This window comes from Vipera berus (assembly GCF_964194415.1).
Source record: "Vipera berus genome assembly, chromosome: 4".
NCBI lineage: Eukaryota > Metazoa > Chordata > Lepidosauria > Squamata > Viperidae > Vipera > Vipera berus.
In genome coordinates, this window is record NC_138206.1 from 86212937 (window position 1) to 86236683 (window position 23747).

The 23747-nt window shown below is 38.8% G+C and overlaps 1 protein-coding gene across 6 annotated transcripts in view; it reads right to left on the bottom strand.

The window, feature by feature from the left end:
* The window catches only part of INPP4A (inositol polyphosphate-4-phosphatase type I A), a 146699-nt gene that overhangs the window by 81329 nt on the left and 41623 nt on the right, over positions 1–23747 (bottom strand). For 5 of the 6 annotated variants that reach the window (XM_081326593.1, XM_081326594.1, XM_081326596.1 and 2 more), the window contains exons 2-3: positions 11132–11307; positions 4243–4440 (exon numbers count right to left, since the gene is read on the bottom strand). In XM_081326593.1, the coding sequence (XP_081182719.1) occupies positions 4243–4348 (106 nt within the window). In that variant the 5' untranslated portion in view covers positions 4349–4440; positions 11132–11307. Of the gene's footprint in view, positions 1–4242; positions 4441–5160; positions 5230–11131; positions 11308–23747 lie in introns of all 6 variants that reach the window. The other variant, XM_081326592.1, reaches the window with a different exon arrangement.

Here is a 23747-nt window from a genome sequence, read left to right on the forward strand (position 1 = left end):
AGACTTAAATTGTGCACATATAAAGAGGATATATAATGCTTTAATTGAATTGGATTCGGAAATGGAATTAGTTAAAGATTGTATGATAAAGTGGGCACAAAATATTCAGGAACCAATTTCGCTGGACACTTGGGAGATAATTTGGGTCAGAAATGTTAAATTTACTCAGGCTCAAAACTTAAGAGAAATTTTTTATAAAATGTTTTATAGATGGCATCTGGATCCCAAGAAGTTGTCTAACATGTATCCTAATTTACAGTCTAAATGTTGGAGATGTGGTAGTTTAGAAGCCACCTATTTTCATATGTAGTGGACTTGTAGAAATATAAAAGCTTTTTTGATTAAAATTTGGTGGAACATTCAAAAGATTTTAAAGAGAAACATAAAGTTTTCTCCGCAATTGTTTTTATTGGGTATTGTTGTAGATTGTGATGTTAAAGAAACCAATTTGATGTTGAATATGATAACAGCAGCACGGTTACTGGTGGGACAATATTGGAAGAAGGATAGTTTGCCTACTATAGAAGAATGGGTGTTTAAAGTTTCGAATCTTGCAGAAATGTCTAAGATTTCTGCTTACTTGAAAGATCATTCACAGGAAAGATATATTTCAGTTTGGAGGAGATGGATAGACTATATTCAGAATAAATATGGGACTAAAAAGTTCCATTTAGCTTATGAGTAGATTTTAGAGGGATATTGTTATTGATCTTAGTGTTGGTGCTTTGTATGTAGTTATGTTAAAGGGGAGTTAAAGCACATTATGAATTTGGTTAATTGTATATTATGCATAATTTTTATTTAGAATATGATTATTATAATCCTATATTTAGCTCTGGGAAGTGGGGGGGGGAAGTGGGAGGGTTTGGGGTGGGGGGGATTTGGGGATATATTGTAAAATCTTTTTTTTGTAAAACTCTTTAAAATATATACCAATGACTGCATCTCAAAAGATCCCTCTGTTGAAGTACTGAATTTTGCAGATGATACAACAGTGATTGGCCTCATTCAAGATGACAAATCAGCATAGAAGCAGGAAGTTGAACAACTAGCCTTGTGGTGCAGCCAGAACAATCTTGAACTGAACACACTCAAAATTGTGAAATGATAGTAGATTAGGAGAAACCCTATAGTTCTAACACCTCTTACAATACTAGACAACACAGTATCAACCTTCAAGTTTCTAGGTTCTATAATATCTCAAGATTTAACATAGACACCTAACATCAAAAATATCATTAAAAAGCACAACAAAGAATGTTCTTCCTGCTCCAACTCAGAAAGCTCAGACTGCCCAAGGAGCTGCTGATACGTTCTACAAGGAATTATTGAGTCTGTCAATTGCACCTTTATAACTGTCTGGTTTAGAACTGGAACCAAACAAGATAGATGCAGACTTCAACTGATAGTTAGAACTGCAGGGGAAAAAATTGCTACCAGCCTGCCTTCCATTGAGGACCTGTGTACTGCACGAGCAAGAAATAGGGCTGTGAAAATATCTACAGATCCCTCACATCCTACATAAACTATTTCAACTTCTTCCCTCAAGACGATGCTATAAGGCATTGCACACAAGAACTAGACGTAAGTACAGTTTTTTCCCCCATGCCATCAGTCTGCGTAACAATTAATTCCTACAACACTGTCAAAATACTTAGTAAAGCTGTATTACTATGATACTCATGCTTCCTATTACCTATCCTTATCTGAATATAATTGTTGCTTGTATCTTACAATTTATAGTGTTTTTAGTATCCTAGTATGATTTATGTTGTTTGCTTAGCTAGTACTCTATAATTATCACTAAGTGTTGCATCTTATGACTTATGATGAAGTGTTGCATCTTATGACTTATGATGAATGTATTTTCATGTTGTTTATAATCATGATTATTACTATTACTTGTATGTACACTGAGAGCTTATGCACCAGAGACAAATTCCTTGTGTGTCCAACCACACTTGGCCAATAAAGAACTCTATTCTATTCTATCATGTCCTCCCTAGTCCTTCTTTTCTCTAGACTCACCATACCCAAATTCTGCAATTGTTCTTCATATGATTTAATCTCCAGGTCTTTAATCATCTTAGTTGCTCTTCTTTGCATTTTTTCCAAAGTCTCAACATCTTGTTGTAATGTGGTGACCAAAACTGGATGAAGTATTCAGGTGTGGCCTTACTAAGCTTTTTACAAAGCTGTAATAATACGTCAGGTGATTTTGATTCTAAGCTTCTGTTTATACAACCAAGGATTGTATTAGCATTTTTGGCTCCTGCCACACACTGCTGGCTCATATTTAGGACTCCAAGGTCCCTCTCACAGTTACTGTTTTTGAGCCAGGTTTTGCCTAATCTGTACTTGTACCTTTTGTTTTTCCTGCCCAGGTGTAAAACCTTCCTTTTTTCCACATTAAATTTCATTTGTTGGATAGGGCCCACTGTTCAAGTCTGTCAAGATCTTTTTGGATCCTGAGCTTGTCTTCTGGGGTGTTGGCTATTCCTGCCAGCTTAGTGTCATCTGTTATTTGGGAAACAAGGCAAAAACTATAAATTCATCATAACTCTCTTATCTCTGCTCTTAATATTCTGAAATTTTGCAGGTTACGTGTCTAGAAATATGTGCCATTTAACAAAAAATAAACCACACAATGGTAAGAAGGAGACACAAACTACTTTTTCATGACCTTTCAATTTTTTTATATCATCATCCATTGGGAAAAAGACCTGTCTATAAGACTTGCATTTAAAAATATTAAAGCAAAATAAAAATAAATTATTCAATTAACTCAATTTTGGGAGGGAGGGGCTGATGTTTTTATTTGCTCTGCAATAACAAAATGGAGAAATAACATAGAACATAGAATAATAGATTTGGAAGGGACATTGGAGGTTTTCTAGATCAACCCCCTGCTCAGGGAGAAAACCCTATACCATTTCAGACAAATGGCTGTCCAGTCTCTTCTTAAAAACTTCCAGTGTTGCAGCATTCACAGCTTCTGGAGGTAGGTTGTTCCACTGATTAATTGTTTTAACTGTCAGGAAATTTCTCCTTAGTTGTTTCTCTTCTTGATTAGTTTCCATCCATTGCTTCTTGTCCTGCCTTCATGTGCTTTGGAGAATAACTTGACTCCCTCTTCTTTGTGGCAGTCCCCCCAATACCCCCCAATACTGGAACACTGCTATAATGACACCCCAGTCCTTCTTTTCATTGAACTAGACACACCCAATTCCAGCAACTGTTCTTTATATGTTTTAGCCTCCAGTTCTCTAATAATCTTTGTTGCTCTCTCTGCACTCTTTTTAAAGTTTCAACATCTTTTTTACATTGTGGTGACAAAAACTGGATGCAGTATTCCAAGTGTGGCCTTACCAAGGCATTATACCAAGGTATTAACATTTCATGTGATCTTGATTCTATCCCTCTATTAATACAGTCTAGGACTGTGTTGGCCTTTTGGCAGCTGCAGCACACTGCTGGCTCATAGTTAAATGATTGCCCACTAGGACTCCAAGATCCCTCTCACAGTTACTACTATTGAGCCAGGTACCACCTACTATACATATGGATTTGGTTTTTCTTGCCTAAATGTAGAACCTTACTTTTTTTCACCATTGAATTTCATTGTCAACTTCAGAAACGAACCTGGCAGAAGCCATTTTATTTTGTTCATAGTTGCCATACAGATGGGGGGTAGGGGAATGAGGCTGGATGTATTGCCAGAAACAACACAGAGCGATCCCATGGGAAACAAGGTCATTTCTACAGGTGTTGCAGGAAGAAGGGGTGGAGTGACGAGGAGGCTGCCGATTGCCCTAACTGGACAGCGTGATCTATGACATTTGGAAGGAAGGTAATTGTTACAATTAAGTACACTGTATGTAAGAAATATTTAGAGTTGGTTTCACTTTTAAATGTGCCGATATAATATATCCAATACACATGTTCTTTGAGGAAACTTCACGCCCCAGAGTTCTGTTTTGTTTGGGATCGTTAGTTGGAACCCTGACATTCATTTTGTTAGATAGGGCCCAATGTTCAAGTCTCTCAAAATCCTTCCGTATCTTAACCTTACCTTCTGGAGCGTTGGCTATTCCTGCCAGCTTGGTGTCGTCTGCATATTTGATGAGTTCCCCTTCTATCCCCTCATCTAAATCATTGATGAAGATATTGAAGAGTATTGGGCCTAAGACAGAATCTTAATAATTAATACTGGAAAAGCAGAGGTGGGGAACAGATAATCACCTGTCAAAGATAAACCTGACATGTCAGAGGCAACATCAACAGTGGAGGCCCGCTGCACAACACGGGATTTTGAACTATGTCGAGGGCTGAGATCTTTCGCTGACATGTTGTCATGAGGAAGCCACTTCTTTAAACTGCTTGAAGCATTCAAAGGGAACAGGGATTTGGTCTTTTTGCAGCCCTTATGATGTTAGCATGCTAAAATTAAAAAAGAAAAGCCCAGTTGAAATTTGATTTCACACGACAATCATTTTAATACTCATTTTATCAATGAATTAAATAATTAAAGATAACATTAACACTTTATTGGTGACGTTAACAGTATCCAATTAGTAGCTATTTTTAAGTCAATAAGAAAGCAAACATGACAAATAAAACATGAACCTCAAAGTTGCTATATCACAAACATAAATACCTTAGTCATATATTGAGCCAACTGAGCTCTGTGACAGGAATCCAAAATAACTTAAAATTGATCTATTTTTGCAACTAAAGGTAAGACTAACCAATCTGAATTTAGGTGCCATGACAAACTGAGACCAATCTAAAATGAAAGTGATCACAGGAGGAAAAAAGGAAAACACACAAAATTATCTTGCTTTCCCAATCATAAGTTGCATTTTATTTTGATGCCAGAACTAAGCTGATTCAAAATTGTGTGTAATGTCTCCATGGCTTTGCTTTTCATCTATGAGTCTGTGACAGCTGGAAGAATAACACTTGCAGTACGATTTCAACTCAAAATGTTAAAGCAAGCAAACAAAATCCTCCACAACAACTGGAGTTCTGAATATTAACGCCTATCAATATTATGTGATTTGATATGGTTCATAAATAAAATTTTCCACAGTTTCAGAGCATGCTGTTTCTTATAGTATATGCAACTTTGTACGCCATATTTATGTATGTCATACTTACAGGAGGGCTATTATCCTCTTCGATGTGAGCATAGTATTGCATTTGTTAAAGGCCAATTTATTTTCCCATCTGAAAAAAGTCCATATTTAGTTATTTAATAAAGCATGCAAAGTGGATATTGATTTTAAAATCCACATTTCTCTTTGAACTTTTAAAAAATCTTTAACCTATTGGCACCTACTTGCAGGTGTTTTGGTTTCAGATGGATGTGATCAGCAGTCTTATGTTTAGAATTTACCAACTTTACTCTAAATGTATTTTAGAACCGAAAGAAAGCAACTAACTACATTATGCAAGTTATGAACTAAAGTTTATGGAAATCATATCCTAACTGAATTAGTTTAAGAGAAAAATATTAATTTTACAAAAGCAATCTGCATAATTGCAATTATGCACTTTTTAGATTGTTGGCAGATGTAGCCAAAAATTTAAAAGCTCTAATATTCTGAAAATTCTGAAAAACTTTTTTTTAAAATTTCCACATCCAATTTTATTGGAATTAAGGATCTTCACTATAAATGAGAATAGTGAGGGAATATGCCAATGTAAATTTAAGTTCTTTACGCAGACATCCCTTTCAGCCCTCCCGCCTACTTCACTTGGCACCACATTATTACAATTAAGTGACAACCTGCATTTAGGAAACCCAAATCTGTTATAGAAAACTGATTAACTGCAGGCTTCCTCGCCCATTTCAAAGTCTGGATATTATCTATAAAGTTTTATATGTTGTTGCAGTAGGACATATTAGGGACTGCCATGATGAACATGAACTTGTTTATCCTAGCTAGGGAATGAAAGTGGGTGGGAAGGCTGAGAGACCTTCTCTGTAATAGCGCCGTCTGTAAGGAACATACTGCATCTGAGGGACATTCGGATCTAACCCTCTTGGCTTTAAGGTACTAAAAACATTTTTGTTTCAGCAGTCTTTGTTCTTTAGTGAGGAATGTGGGCATCATTTTAATTGATGTGGTTATGATTTTGTTGCAAAGGTTTGTGATATTATTTATACAGCCCAGAATCATTTAAATTTGGAAGGTACATAGATATTGTTAAAGAAATTATATACAGTACATTAGTTTACAATATATAATGCTGTCCTTTTCAAAAACAACATTTATTCATTGTTGGTAGTGCAAAAATAAACTCTCTTTTCAAATCTATCTTGACTCCTGCTGGTGTCATGGACACAACCATGTAGTTTTCTTGGAAACAATGAGAATTAGTTGCTATTGCCTTCTTGTTTTGACCATCCAGTATAGGACTTCCTAATGGTCCCTTCTATCTCTATCTTAGCTGGATCCAACCTATTTATCTTCTCAAAATTAGCAAAGAGACCAAACAGTATATCTGCAACAGTTGATATGTAGCATTCACTATGAGCACCAACAGAGTTAAAACAATGACATCTCTGTTCCACAGGGTCTTCCTTCACTGCCAATTTATGCTATCCACCCATCCTCAAGTTGGATGAAAACTATAGTCATGAAGTTTGCTATTCTAAGGAGCTTGAGGGTTCTGCAAAGTATCTTAGCTGTTCCTAGCACTGCGCTTTTCTGGACAGAAAGCTTCGATGTTGTTCCTGGGATCTATTGGAGTCATTCTCCCATTTTAAGAGTCACAGCTCCAAGTGATCCTACTGCCACTGGGACCACTTTCTCTCTAGTTTCTCTAGGCCCTGATATTTCTGCAGCTTTTTATACTCCTCCTTCCTGATGTTGCTTTCACTTGGCACCACTGCTGTCTCCTGGCCCTTGTCTATTACCATGACGTCTGGCACTGTGTGTGTCTGTGTGTGTGTGTTGTGTGTTATATATAAAATCATCTATCTAGTTTCAGAAATTAATGCTTGCTTTGGGAATCCATATATATACAATTGATTCTTAAACTCAAGTTAATTAAAGCTATAAAAAGAATCCTTAGGAAAATCAGTACTGCCTGGCCGATTATGTTTTTCTTATTCATCCCTCTTATTCATTCTAGGCGTCAACACATACTGTCTTGGCTACGGCATTTCAAATAAGCTATTGGGGTATTTTTAGATTTTTGGGGAGACATCGTAGTAAAAAGATACTGTGATTTGAAAACCTTTAATAGAAATAGTCTGGCTTTGTTCATACAAGAAAAATAAACTTCAGAAGTCTGAAGATACTGGTTTATCATTTATTTTCACAAAGTCATGTGGTCATATATACAGCCCTTTTGATCCCATTTTATTTTACTTGCTGTGAGAAGAGCTATATGTCTTCTGTTCTAACTAAGTCTGCCTGCTTAGTTTAGATGACAGATTCTATGCGGCTTGGGTAAATTCCATCCAAAGAGATTAGTAAATGCTCTTTATACGATTGTACAGTATTTGTGAACATGACAGAAGAAGTTTGGCTTATAGTTCTTTGTAGATACAGCTACTATGTTCTTTCTCTCTAACACATGATTCTATGGATTTCTTCCAAACTAGAAGAGCCGCCCTGAGTCTTCAGAGAAGGGCGGGATATAAATGGAATAAAATAATAATAATAATATAAAAAGCAACTTAAAATTTGCTTTCATATTAATTTTTAAGTCTGAATGTAAGATTGGTAACACATGTGTTTTTCATATGTGCTGCATATTTACTGGTGGATTTTTCTGTATTAATTTATTTTTACAACCCTCTTGATAAAGGAACATTATTTCAAAATATTTTTAACTGGCACTTTAGAACCCCTCCCTTCTTTTTTTACCCCAGTTTTAGGGCCAATCTCTCCTTTTTATTCCCCTCTGGGGCACCTTCTGAGCATTGCCAATGAGTGTTGAAATAAACAACATACTCTTTATTCCCAAGCCTATGCTATTTTGGGAACTTTTTAAATATTTGTCTTTTTTTTTCCTGATCCCCACCATATACCATATATAGGAGTGCTACTGAAGCTTTGCTTAAAACATTGAAAAAGCCCTTGTCAAACAAGAATTTTTTCTGACTAATTTGTCCTTTATTTAAAGCTTTACTCAGATAGGGTGCTCCTACATTCATTTTTTAGTGGAAGCAAGCAAGGCTTTTGTGACACACATATTGTCTGACTAGCAAAACTATCTCTTGTATCCACATTATCTCTTGCTCAAATTAGCAAGTTTCACTCACACTTTCTCACATACTCATACACAAACAAAGAAAGATGAAAAAATTCAGTATGTCCCACCCCAAAGCTAAATAATACCCTCAGACGGGGTGGCATATACATATTTCGCCCCTCACCTTTCCACCTCAGTTGTATAATCTTTCAGCTTGTGAAGAGACTCTGTGTCCCAAGCATGCTGGTCTCCTTGGTTAGACAATATATAGCCTTTTAATGCAAGGATATCAATCCCTTACAGTAAAAAGAAACCTTTTCTTCAAAAATACAACTCTCTTCTTTGGAATTATTTTGATTTTTTTGGTTATTTTTCTAGCAAACTAAGATGCCATCCTGGCACACTAATGTTTAGTAATTGGCCCCAAGGGGAATGTTCAGAAAGTAGCATGCATAGGAAGAGCAGAGGTTTCCTTCAGCAAGGACAGAAAAACACTGTCCTGTTTTAAGGGATTCAGCTTGTTAAATCAACCAAGCAACAATTCCCATCATGCCCACCAGCATCAAAATGAGTGGCACGGATTTAGGATAATATTATTCTACATTTCTAAAGATAATCTGAGATATCGGAAAAACTCACAGGTTGTAGATAGCTGATTCAAATCTTTTGAAATTTCTAACCTTACTAGGACCACAGTGATAGTTATTTCAAATACTTTTAATTTTTCTGGTAACATTGTGAGTAGACACAGAAGGTCATAGGTGAAATCAAGTTACTCACAATCCTTTCTTCAAGTTAATATAAAACAGACAACAATTTATAAAATAAAACATGAATTTATTCAACATCTGCATGGCAACACTGTTTCGTCAGTTACAGCAAAAGTTGAGTTTCTTTTAAGTCACACTGGGTCCTTTGGATTTCATAGCCACATGGACAGTAATGGAAAAATTGGTTTGCCACTGCCTTCCAGCATGCTCTTTTTGACTTCCTAGTTTAGCCCATAGTCCTGGTCTTTTAAGGTCAATTCCTATCCAAGGACCAAGGACCAATCCTCCTCAGGAGCCAAATCCAGACAAGGTAAATCAACTTAACTAAGCTGAACATGGATCTGAACAGAAGGGGAGGAAAGTGCTGTACAGACTAGGTTTAACTTAGTATTTTAAAAACTGAGTCATAATGTTGAAACTAAAGCAAGTGATATAATTTTAATTGACTGATATAACCTTTTTCTCTAAGTGCTTTTTTATATAAAGAATTAGAATTAAAATATAATTTAGACATGAGGTTTCTATTCTCGTTAATTTTATGTTTTGTTTTGCTTTTTTCCAGGGGAGATGTAATTTTTCTTTTTCTTTTTTCTCCTTGATGGTTTAGTATATGATTGTTTTCCTCTTTTTTCCTCACTATTTATATGTTTGTATATAATACATTAGTTTTCTTCTTTTATAGTCTTTTATGCAATAGTAATATTGTTGTATTTGATTACATAAAGAATGATAAATAATTAATGTTTATAAATAAATATTAGCTGCTAATATTTTTAAAGTTAAATAAAATTATGCTTTATAAAATGTATCGGACAGATACTTAATAAAAGTACCTAATACAAATTAATATTGCCCATATTACATAATTATATTCACATATCTCTTCATATAATGCTATACTGACTTGTAATATTATTCTGCAGTGACAGATTGTTGTGTTATTAGATCTTTAATTCTTTTAACAATTTTTCTTTTATCTTCCACTAGAGGTCTCCCACTCTGGCTGCAAGTGGGAATTTAACCTTATTTTATTTTTTAAAATATTATATGGCCACCTATTTTAAACAAATAACTGTGCCCAGCTAACAAATAGTACAAAGAAAACCCATTTTATATATCAAAATAGAAAACAAAATCATATTAAAATAATCATAATAAAAATTGAAAGAAAGGAGTCAAACTCTTAACAAAGAAGGCATTCAAAATAAATTACAATTGCAACAACATATAATAATATTTTCTTGTTTCATCCTGGTGCTAAAACCCTTCACATAGAAAAATAAATCAGATCCTAGGTCCAAGCTTGATTTAAAATATTCTACTCCTTTCTTCAGTTTATTTCTTGAACCTTTCAGGCAGCATCAATTTTTAACATCCATTTCATTTTGACCACAAGAGGAACAAAACAAACAGGAAAGGCTATAGAAAGCTAACAAAGTAGATATTTTAAAATAGGAAGCAATGGATTTTTAAACTTTGCTCTGATGTAAATTCTTTTTTCAGCAACTCTAAACTCTGTTATTCTACCATACAATAGTAGAAAAACATGGAGATCTTTCATATCTCCAACATACATGTAATTTTAAATAAGCATGTTGGGTTTCACCTTGATTCCCTGAATACTTGAAATGATCACTAAAAGGCATATTCACCTATGCTGGCTCAATGCTCATAATTTGCAAATCCCTCAGGAAAACTGATAGGATATAATGGTTTTTTTCATTTAGAAACTTTTGATAATCTTCCAAAGATCTTTAGTCTTTCTTTAAAAACTGCTGCAGTAAACCGTACCACTTCAGAGTTTTGACAGCCTGATCTTTCATTTTCCATGGCTTTCAGTACTCTAAAATATTACGTTGCAATAGCTTTTATTAAAACTGCTATATTCTGTACTTAAAAAAATACAGAAACATAACCCACTGCTGTAATAAAAAAGCTTTCAAAGAGAAAAAAAAACAAAGCCATACAATCTACAAGGCCTTCTTTCTGCTAGAAATGGAAGGGTCAATAAATTTTTTTGGACATTTGCAACACTAGATTGGAATCCTAGTTTGAATCAAAACCAGTTCAACATGCGTATTATAGATGCTTGGTAGAAAGTGCCTTATCCCTTAGCAATGCCAAGCTATGATAATAAATTAAAAGGTTACCTTTCTGATTTGTCAAGGAAAAGCTGAAAAATCACAGGATAACTAGAGCCAATTTAGCAGAATGAGAATGATAATTGCAGAATGAGAAATGAGCCTTGGTCATGTTGGTTTAATTCATTTTCCACAGATACCACATCAATCTGGCTGTCAATTTTTCTGATGCTTTTACAAAAAATCTGAAATACAAGCAAAGAGACTGTCTGGTCATTGTTTAACTACTTGCAGAATTGGTCTGATCAAAACAAAGTCCAAAGCATCTCATTCAATACCTCACTGTTATTATTTAAAAGTATCCCTACTAGTCAATAAATATTTGATCAAATTAATGAATTTTAATGGAAATAAAAAGTTATCTTTAGACCAAGATGTTCTGCAATAGAAAAGGAATTTAAAATTTAATTACAAGTCAGAACGTCTATGTTTCCAAAAATGTTACTTCTGGAAGTCTTAGCAGCAACTTCACTGAACAAGTTTTGTGGCAGGAGTTTTCATAGCCATTGCCTTGGGAGGAACAAGGCATCTTGCAGAACAAGATGGTTATGGCATATGTATTAATTAAAAATATATTGGATAAATAATAATATAAAATTGCTACTGCAATTTTGGGCATATAATCCGTTTCAGTTGCACACTGTATTAGCATCCAGATTTGCCATTTCATTTCTAAAAATTTGGAAGTTAGCTGCAAGGAAAGATGAGAAACCAGGTCTCTCAGAATTTTGAAAAGTTTGGTTCAGTGATTTGCAAGATTCCCATCTCAAATTACATCTAGAAGAGCATACCCAAGGGGAAGTACATACAAAAATATATTGTCCTATTTAAAAAATGTATTTGTGAAGCAGATGATGCATGAAAACAAATGCACTGGAAAAGAGGGTATAGAAAACTACAGACAAGTGATTTGTGCAAATATTTTCTGCCATATTTGAAAAAAATGGGCCAAATTTGCAGCCCATAATAAAAGAAATTCAGCAGAATCAAATTGATAATAATCAGCAATAAGGCTTTCTACGGTAATTCTTCCCCCATTAAAAAAAATAATCAAAACTAGCACAGCTGGGAGATTTTCACTACAAAGAAGCAGTTTATTTCCTGTTTGCAAAATATTTGAAACCACACACTTTCAAATGGCAAGGGTATAGACTTAATACAACAGCTGTTTGTAAAATTTATCAACACACACACAAAAAGATCTTGTGTATGCATGGCCTTAATGATGATTAAAACTACACAAGCACAAAAATCCAATCTAAGTCCGAACTCTCATAAACGTCCCAATTATATAAACAGGAATATCACATTTTTATAACTAAAAAGAAATCTGCATTTTGACACATTGTGATTTTTTTATTATATTAAATCAAAATGAAAATTGCCACCTCCAGGGAATTATGTATAAAACAGAGACTTATTTGTTGCACAGAATCAAGATACAATCCTACTGAATATCATTCTTCCCTATCATTTAACTGAAACCTATATTGCTCACAACAAACACAACTTTTTAAACTACAAAGTTTTATCCATCTTCTAGGGTATCATGTGGAATATATCTGAACAAATGTCATAGTCTGTTGCCAACACCAAATAGACAGCCAGTTTGATCTAGTTGTTAAGGCACCAGGCTAGAAAAAGGGAGACTGTGAATTCAAATCCCACCTCAACCACTCTCACAGGGTTGTTGTTGTGGAAAAAATAGGAGGAATGTGAGTTGGTTATGTTCACCACCTTGAGTTATTTGTAAAAGTAATAAAGATGGGATACAAGCAAATAAATATATAAATGCCCTTTGAAGGAAACTTCTTAACCTTTAAATCTACACAAAGCTTTCAACAACGCAATCTACAGAGGAAGTGATACCTTTTTCTTTCTAAAAGAAAAACCTAAAGGTGCCACCTCAAGTTTTATCCAAGAAAACATTTTTTTATAATTTGCATCCTGACTTTAAATGAACTTCTCCTAGGATAATTCAGCTAAAGCTCCCAGAATTCCCCAGCCAGAATAGGGTTGAATTCCATGCTGAGGTCAAGTACATTGAACTAAAGGAGCTTCCCTACTATGTATATGGATTAACTCACTGCAGTTTCCGTGCAAGCTTTATAAAATGTGTTATAATCTTGCCCTAATGCAAACTTTATAGTTTATGTTATATACAGGTTGTCCTAACACCTATACTATGCTGCTTATAAGCATGCAGAATAAAATGGTACAAATTGATCAGAAGGTCCCCACCATAGCTGATAAATATATAATAAATTTGCCCTTCCTATAGCAACTGCTACTGAATTGACTCAATCCTGGATTATAAATTTTTAATCCAGGCTGATTATCTGATTTTAGATAAAATCAGAACTTATTACAGTGGATATAACAACACAGATGATTCTCCCAAAGGCCAAATTCTATGAAACACTGCAGTCACACGTGGTAACTGAAAGTGCTCTGCATAAAAAAAAAAAGCGGAATTGAGTGTGGCTTTTCCCTTCTTTGCCACTTCCTTCTTTCTAAAACTCTCATCAGCTGCATTTCCCTTCTGCAAAATAACTGAATCCCAAATAAGAGAGGGACGGGAAAGTCGAGGGATGGCATTTTGCAGGGAAAAGCAGCTATATAAAAAGCACTAAGATTTGTTTTCCTCATTCTTTTCTTTTGTTAAAGCATTGCTCCTAAAAAGTGTTTTGTAATGAAAAAAAGAAGGCATTGGGTAACAGTATGATATATTTTGTTATTGGAAGATTTCCTGTGCATATTGCTCAAACAAACTGGAGTATAACAAATAAGAAATGAAAAATATATATTAGCAATACTTTAAATGGTATCAAAACCTGTTTATTCAAATACCTTTTTATTACACAGCAAAATACACAAAAGCAAACATCAATTCAATGTTTATATTGAAAGGTTCAAATGGCCAAAGTATCACATAGACAATATCTAAATATGATGGCTATAGAAATTGTTATGCTTCTCCATATTTCAGCAGGAAGCTTATACTATTTTTTCTGATTCCCTGAGTTGCATGGTGGTCTAACCTTTTGACTTGCCTGGGCTGCATTGGGTGAAGAATAATTGTCTTGAGCCGCATGCAAAATATATATTTAATGTATATAAATAACAAACTTCCTTTATTTTGTATATTATTATCGTGAGGCCGCTTTACTCCCCTTCATGGATTACTGCCTTGTCGTGGCGAAGGGGCTTGCGTAATTCAATGAAGCTATGAGCTATGCCGTGCAGGGCCACCCAAGACGGACAGGTCATAGCTGAGAGTTCTGACAAAACGTGATCCACTGGAGAAGGAAATGGCAACCCACTCCAGTATCTTTGCCATGAAAACCCTATGGACAGTACCAAAAGGCAAAACGATATGACGCTGGAAGATGAGCCCCTCAGGTCGGAAGGCGTCCAATATGCTACTGGGGAAGAGCAGAGGGCTAGTACTAGTAGCGCCAGAAAGAATGAAGCGACTGGGCCAAAGCCGAAAGGACGCTCAGCTGTGGATGTGTCTGGTGGTGAAAGGAAAGTCCGATGCTGTAAAGATTTTTTCTCCATAGGAACCTGGAATGTAAGATCCATGAATCAAGGAAAGCTGGACGTGGTCAAACAAGAGATGACAAGACTGAACATCGACATCTTAGGTATCAGCGAACTAAAATGGACAGGAATGGGTGAATTTAATTCAGATGACCATCAGGTATACTACTGCGGGCAAGAATCCCTCAGAAGAAACGGAGTAGCCTTCATAGTCAATAAAAGAGTAGGAAAATCAATACTGGGATACAATCCTCAAAATGACAGAATGATCTCAGTTCGAATCCAAGGGAAACCATTCAATATCACAGTAGTCCAAGTCTATGCCCCAACCACCAGTGCTGAAGAGGATGAAATTGACTGGTTCTATGAAGCCCTACAGCACCTTATAGAACTAACACCCAAAAATGATGTCCTTATCATCATGGGAGATTGGAATGCTAAAGTAGGAAGCCAAAAGATAACTGGAATAACAGGCAAGTTTGGCCTTGGAGTACAAAATGAAGCAGGGCACAAGCTGATAGAATTTTGTCAAGAGAATACGATGGTCATAGCAAACACTCTTTTCCAACAACCCAAGAGACGGCTCTACACATGGACATCACCAGATGGTCAACACAGAAATCAGATTGACTATATGCTCTGCAGCCAAAGATGGAGAAGCTCTATACAGTCAGTAAAAACAAGACCAGGAGCTGACTGTGGCTCAGACCATGAGCTTCTCCTTGCAAAGTTTAGGCTTAAACTGAAGAAAGTAGGGAAAAGCACTAGGCCACTCAGGTATGAACTAAATCATATCCCTGTTGAATATACAGTAGAGGTGACAAATAGATTTAAGGAATTAGATCTGATAGACAGAGTGCCTGAAGAACTATGGACAGAAGTTCGCGACATTGTACAACAGGTAGCAACCAAAACCATCCCAAAGAAAAAGAAATGCAAGAAAGCAAAATGGCTGTCTGAGGAAGCTTTGCAAATAGCTGAGGAAAGGAGGAAAGCGAAAGGCAAGGGAGAAAAACATAGATATGCCCAATTGAATGCAGAATTCCAGAGAATAGCTAGAAGAGATAAGAATGCCTTCTTAAATGAACAGTGCAAAGAAATAGAAGAAAACAATAGAATAGGGAGGACCAGAGATCTTTTCAAGAAAATTGGAGAGATGAAGGGAACATTCCATGCAAAAATGGGCATGATAAAGGACCAAAATGGCAGGGACCTAACAGAGGCAGAAGAGATTAAGAAGAGGTGGCAAAATTACACAGAAGAACTATACAAGAATGAGCTTAACGTCCCAGATAATCACAATGAGGTGGTCACTGACCTCGAGCCAGACATCCTAGAATGTGAAGTGAAGTGGGCCTTAGAAAAGCTGAGCAACAACAAAGCTAGTGGAGGTGACAGTATTCCAGCTGAGCTATTCAAAATCTTAAAAGACAGTGCAGTAAAAGTGCTACACTCAATTTGCCAGCAAATTTGGAAAACTCAACAGTGGCCACAGGATTGGAAAAGATCAGTTTACATTCCAATTCCAAAGAAAGGCAGTGCCAAAGAATGTTCAAACTATCGCACCATTGCACTCATTTCTCATGCTAGTAAAGTCATGCTTAAAATCCTACAAGCTAGACTTCAGCAGTATGTGGATCGAGAACTACCAGAAGTACAGGCAGGATTTCGAAGAGGCAGAGGAACTAGAGATCAAATTGCTAACATACGCTGGATCATGGAGAAAGCTAGGGAGTTCCAGAAAAACATCTACTTCTGCTTCATTGACTATGCTAAAGCCTTTGATTGTGTGGATCATAACAAACTGTGGCAAGTTCTTAAAGAGATGGGAGTACCAGACCATCTTATTTGTCTCTTGAGAAACCTATATGCGGGTCAAGAAGCAACAGTGAGAACTGGACACGGAACCACTGATTGGTTCAAAATTGGGAAAGGAGTCCGGCAAGGCTGTATACTGTCGCCCTGCCTATTTAACTTATATGCAGAGCACATCATGAGAAAGGCAGGGCTAGATGAATCAAAAGTTGGAATTAAGATTGCTGGAAGAAATATCAACAACCTAAGATACGCAGATGATACCACTCTAATGGCAGAAAGTGAAGAAGAACTAAAGAGCCTCTTGTTGCGGGTGAAGAAGGAGAGTGCAAAACTTGGGTTGAAACTTAACATTAAGAAAACCAAGATCATGGCATCTGGCCCTCTCAATTCCTGGCAAATAGATGGGGAAGAAATGGAGGTAGTGACAGATTTTGTTTTCCTGGGCTCCAAGATCACTGCAGATGGGGACTGTAGCCAAGAAATTAAAAGACGCTTGCTCCTGGGGAGGAAAGCCATGGCAAATCTAGACAGCACACTAAAAAGCAGAGACATCACCCTGTCAACAAAAGTGCGTATAGTCAAGGCTATGGTCTTCCCAGTTGCAATGTATGGCAGTGAAAGTTGGACCATAAGAAAGGCTGAGCGCCAAAGAATTGAGGCCTTTGAACTATGGTGCTGGAGAAGACTCCTACGAGTTCCTTGGACTGCAAGGCGATCAAACCGGTCAGTCCTAGAGGAGATCAATCCTGACTGCTCTTTAGAAGGCCAGATCCTGAAGCTAAAGCTCAAATACTTTGGCCATCTAATGAGAAGGAAGGACTCACTGGAGAAGAGCCTAATGCTGGGAAAGGTTGAGGGCAAGAGAAGAAGGGGACGACAGAGAATGAGGTGGCTGGATGGAGTCACTGAAGCAGTAGGCGTGAGCTTAAATGGACTTCAGAAGATGGTAGAAGACAGGAAGGCCTGGAGGAACATTGTCCATAGGGTCGCGATGGGTCGGACACGACTTCGCAGCTAACAACAACAACAAACCGCTTTACTAGCTGTCTAGGCATGGGTCATGGACTGGGCACACTTGCTATAAGATCTGTTTTATATGTCTTTTATATGTCTATTGTTCTACAAAGAAATAATCTTCAATCCATTCCTGCTCAAAACATTCAGATATAGTTGCAATGCTGCAGTATTTTCTTTAAAACGGTGCTACTGATAATTATGACAGTATACCTTAGAAAGCTTAAATTAATTTCTTAAAATCTTGTATTACTTTAATTGTATAAATTCTGGAGACACTCTTTGTGGATTTTGTTAATGCTGTTTTTGACGAGGTCATTAGCACTTCTTTCATATCTAATGATTATTTATTGATGAAAATAATGTTAAGTAGTATTCTATTTTAATATTATTTGATGCCATTACATTTCAACACTTAATTTCAACAACTGGCCACCTAAAAACAGAAATCTATTTATCCCTAATGTTATGAAGAGGAGAAAAAGAAAATCCTTTCATTTTTGCAAGATGAATATGAGCAAATCATTTACTAATCACAAAAAGGAGTCTGAAAGTGCCATAAATTAGGAAATGCAGTTGTAAAAAATCCTCAGCCACAAAACTTGCCCTAACAACAGTATTAATCTACCAAAGAAAAAGTTGGCCCTTGTGGTATTACAAGCCTTCATACACTTTGGCTGCTTATGTAAAACAATCAACATTTATATACGACTAAAAGTTGGGTGAAATGGTGCATGCTGCCAAAATCAGCCACAGTCACATGATTATCATTTCCAATGCTCCCTGCTAGTTTCCTACATGCAAAGTCAATGGGGAAGATGGCAGGAAGTCAGAAGTCACTGCCACTCCCATTGCGTTTTTGCCCACCCATATTCATTCCATTAATTAGAGGTATTTTTTATTTTTTTAAACAGGAAAAATGACCCAAGACCCAGATTGTCCAGTTTGTACTAAAAAAAACAGAAGGGGATTCCCATAAATTTTTGAGCCACCTTCAAGGAACTTTCAGAGCTCAGACTGTAACCCTTTCCTCAGGCTGCAAGTCAAGAACATTCCTAAATTGTAAATACTTGAAGCAAGAGTTTGCATAACTAGGAAGACAAAGCCTAGTTTGTTTTTGTTCTAGTTTTAATCCTGCCTTAGGGATGAAAAATCAGCTGGGTGACTTTGGGCCAGTCACTCCCTTTCAGCCCAACTTTACTCACAGATTTGTTGTTGTGGAGAAAATAAAGGAGGAAGAACTATTGATATGTTTGTCTCCTTGAGTTGTATATAAAAAAGGGTGGAATAAAATTCTAAAATTAAAAAAAAATCTATTTTCCAAGTGAAATGGAAAGCTTATCCCTGTTGCACTAGATTTGGAGACACTTAGAAAGCAAACTGTTATCTTGGCACTTCCTGAGCAATTATATTAGGGAGAAGTCCTCTTTTCACCATGGTATCAGGAAAATGAAACCAACTGGTAAGTGCATTTCTGAACCTTCAGATGAGTTATAAATGAGGGTCCCTATTCCTTCAGTATATTCATGCTAGTACAAGGTGTAAAAACAGCTATTTTCAAATAGGTGCCATGTATTTCACAGTATAAACCAATATGATAGCAAAAAGAACATTGGCTTGAAAGAAAAGTTTTAACTTTTCTTAACTTTAACAAGTTTGTGTAGAATAGTGTACCATAACTTAGTTAAACTAGACCACAGGTCTGCAACCCACGGCTCCGGAGCCGCATGTGGCTCTTTCAGCCGTCTCCTGCGGCTCCCAGTCCTCTGCCATGTGCAGTCCCCAAAAAAAAGTGGGACTAAAAAAGTTCAACCAATCAAATCAAATATGCAGGGTAGGTACATATCTCGCCTTGGCTCCACTCTTTAGTCAAACCCTGTTCTGCGCATGCACGCATGTACGTGCATGTGCACACATTTTTTGCGGCTCCCAGTTTTTCCTTTTGTGAGGGAACCGGTTCCGAGTGGCTCTTTCACTGTTTCAGGTTGCTGACCCCTGAACTAGACTATGAGAATGCTTATAGCAGAGTAATAAGGAGGGCGTTCTCTGTGGGCGCGCCAGACCTGTGGAACCGCTTGCCAATTGAGCTCCGGATGGCCCCCGACCTCCGCTCCTTCCGGCGTGATCTAAAAACTTATCTATTCGAGCAATCTGACCTGGTTTGATGGGTTAGGGTTGGGGTTTTAATATGTCTTTTAATTACTGTTTTAAATCTGGGCATAATATTTAATTGTTTTTTAACTTTTGTATTTCGTTTTTATATTTATTGCCCTGTACACCGCCCTGAGTCCTTCGGGAGAAGGGCAGTATAAAAATATAATAAATAAATAAATAAATAAATAATCAATATGTTCCAAAAGTGATTGACACTGTTCTTATCATTAACAGGGAATTTTGTTCATGACCCAACAAAAAGCAACTGAAGTTACTAACCTAGTCTATATACTATTACAAAGTGTTGCATAAAAACATCATGTCAAGGTGATGATTTAAGAGCTGACCAGCTGATGCAATGATGGGAATGAGTCAGCAGGGTCTTTGGCTGTTGTCTCTTTAAGAGCCTGTGTAAAAAAGGGGAGATTCTGCTAGTGAGTTTTCTTCTTTTCCCTTTCCTGCTATATTTGTTGTTTGTTGGATTCTGCTCATAGCATGTATATTGTTCCTAGTGATAATTGTATAGCATTGTAGATAAACCACCATTGTTGCTGTGTCTGCCCTTGGTTGTCGCATGCGATAGGACTGTGCATGCGACAACAGAAAGAAGAGACACCCAATGAGAGCTTGCCCCAGAGCCAGAGGTGTTGTACTTCATGGTTTGTTTGTGGTTAGGAGTTGTTAGAGGAAGCAAGCAACATGGACTCCGTCTGAGTAATGGGAGGTTTTGTAGTGTCTCGGCTGAATGAGACAAACTACCTCTCCTGGTGTGTGAAGATGGAAATGTGTCTGCGAAGGGAGGAGTTGTGGATGATAGTTACTGATCCACCAGTAGCCCTGGATGATGGGGACCGGAGAAGGAATGAAAACGCATTGGTTAACATAATCCTGAGTTGGAGGATAACCAGCTGATACATGTGAGGGGTCTCCAGTCTGCTAAAGAGTGGTGGAAAGCTTTGTGCAGTTTGTACATTAGAGCAGGGCTTTTCAACCTTTTCACCCATTGTACCACTTTTAGGATAAGGCAATATCCGAGTACCACCAGTCGCCCAGCAAGGTGTCAAAAACTTGACCCAAAAAAAAGGAAAAAATGATAAAGTGCAGGTAGTCCTCGACTTACAATTCGCTTAGTGACTGTCTGAAGTTGCAACGGCACTGAAAAAAGTGACATGACCATTTTTCACACTTATGACTGTTGCAGCATCCCCAGGGTTATGTGATTTACATTCGGAGGCTTGGCAACTGATTCATACTTATGACGTTCTGTGTCCCAGGGTCATGTGATCAACTTTTTGATAAGCAAAGTCAATGGCTGGGGGGCAGCTCATCACTTAGGTTGCAGGGTGCCTGTGTGGGGAGAATCCACGGGTCTCTGGTGGAGGGGAGTGGGACTGGGGTGGGTGCCTTCCTTCCCTTCGTCTCTCCCACTGTCCCTACCTTGCTTTCCTTTCTTTCTTCCTTCCCTCCCTCCGTCTTTGTCCCTTCCTTCCTTCCCTCCCTTTCTCCCACTGTCCCTACTTTTCTTCTTTCCTTTCTTTCTTCCTTCCTTCCTCCCTCCCTCCCCTTTGTCACTTCGCTCCTTACCTCCCATTGTCCCTACCTTTCTTCTTTCCTTCCTTCCTTCCCTCCCTCTTTGTCCCTTCCTTTTGCAAGCAGGAAATCTTGCACAGGAATTGCAGCCAGGGATTTCACACGAACGCACGCACGCACGCACACACACACACACACACACACACACACACAAACACACACTTTCCCTGGCTTGCCCCCGCATCTGGGGTTTCCTTCCTGGCAGTCTGGGTCCTGCGAGAGGGCAAGCGGGGAAGCTGGTGGCAACGGTTGTGTCAAGCCCCGTGGGGGGTTCCAGGTCTCACTTTTCCCCTTTGCAAAACGGGCTTCACTTTATTTTATTTATTTATTTATTTTATTAGATTTGTATACCGCCCTTCTCCCGAAGGACTCAGGGCAGTGAACAGGGCCATAAATACCAAAATACCCAAAATACAGAAATTAAAAACAAATTAAACCCTAGTGCCCAAATTCAGAAAATAAATTACATTAAAACAATAATTAAAACCAAAACCCATCAGACCAGGCCGGCTTGTTCAAACAAATAGGTTTTTAGATCATGTCAGAAGGAGCGAAGGTCGGGAGCCATCCGGAGCTCAACCGGTAAACGGTTCCACAGGTAAGGCGCACCCAGAGAGAACGCCCTCCCCCTGGGGGCCACCAGACGGCATTCTCCGACCAGCGGCACCCTGAGGAGGCCCTCTCTGTGGGAGTGCACTGGGCGGAGGGAAGTTGATGCCAGCCGCAGGTGCTCCCTAAGGTACTCCGGACCCATGCCATGTAGGGCTTTGTAGGTCAATACCAATACCTTGAATCTCACCCAGAAGGCAACTGGAAGCCAATGCAGCTCACGGAGCAGAGGTGTAATATGGGAGTATCGGGAGACCCCCAACACAACTCGCGCGGCTGCATTCTGCACCAGTTGGAGCCTCCGAGTGGTCCTCAAGGGCAGCCCCATGTAGAGAGCGTTGCAGTAGTCTAACCGAGAGGTCACAAGTGCATGAGTGACTGTACGCAAGGCATCACGGTCTAGATAGGGCCGCAACTGGCGCACCAGGCGAATCTGGGCGAAGGCCCCCCTAGTCACAGTTACTATATGATCTTCTAAAGAAAGCTGTGAATCTAGGAGAACTCCAAAGTTGCGAGCCCTATCTACAGGGGGTAATAACTCACCCCCCATAGTGAGAGATGGAATGATCTGAGTTTCCTGAGATGCTGGCACGTACAGCCACTCAGTCTTGTCAGGGTTGAGCCGAAGCCTGTTCCTCCCCATCCAGACCCGGACCGCCTCCAGGCAACGGGACATCACGTCGTGGGCATCACTGGGGTGGTTTGGGGTCGAAATGAAAAGCTGTGTATCATCAGCATACTGATGATACCCAACTCCAAAGCCACGAATGATCTCAGCCAGAGGCTTCATATAGATGTTAAACAGGAGAGGTGAGAGGACCGACCCCTGAGGAACTCCACAAACGAGAGGCCTCGAGGTCGATCTCTGTCCCCCTGCCAACACCGACTGTGAACGTCCCAGGAGGTAGGAGGAGAACCACTGAAGAACCGTGCCTCCCACTCCCAATCCCCTGAGACGCTGCAGCAGGATACCATGGTCGATGGTATCAAAAGCCGCTGAGAGGTCTAATAGGACTAGGACAGAGGAACAACCCCTGTCCCGAGCCCTCCAGAGATCATTCACCAGAGCGACCAATGCCGTCTCCGTGCTGTGCCCGGGCCTGAAACCCGATTGGTACGGGTCCAGATAGTCAGTTTCCTCCAGGACCGAAGGGAGCTGATGCGCCACCACACTCTCAACAACCTTAGCAAGAAAGCGAAGGTTGGAGACTGGACGAAAGTTGTTTAATACAGCTGGGTCCAAGGTAGATTTTTTGAGGAGAGGTCTCACCACCGCTTCCTTCAAGACGGAGGGGAAACAACCTTCACTCAAGGAAGCAGATATCACCGCCTGGAGCCAGCCTCGTGTTCCCTCCCGAGCCGCATAAACCAGCCAGGAAGGGCATGGGTCCAATAAACAAGTGGTGGAGCTTAGCTTCCTCATAATCCTGTCCACTTCCTTTGGAGTCACAGGATCGAACTCCTCCCAGATAACATCGACAAGACCACCCATGTCCTGATCGTCAGACTCTGCCCAGTCGGAGTCCAAACCGGTCCGAATCCGAGCGATTTTGTCCGACAGATGTTGGCTAAACTCCTTGGCACGACCCTGCAAGGGATCCTCCCTCACCTCCTGATTAAGGAGGGAGCGAGTCACCCTAAACAGGGCGGCCGGGCGGTTATCTGCGGACGCAATGAGGGTAGCGAAATAATTAGACCTCGCCATCCTCATTGCCGCGAGATAAGACCTTGTAAAGGATCTTAGTCACGATCGGTCAAATTCAGACCAGGTGGATCTCCAACAGCTCTCTAGGCCCCGTCTCCGATGCTTCATCTCCCGGAGCTCCGCAGAAAACCATGGAGCGCACTGGGATCTGCACCGGGTCAGGGGCCGCAAGGGTACAACTCGGTCTAGTGC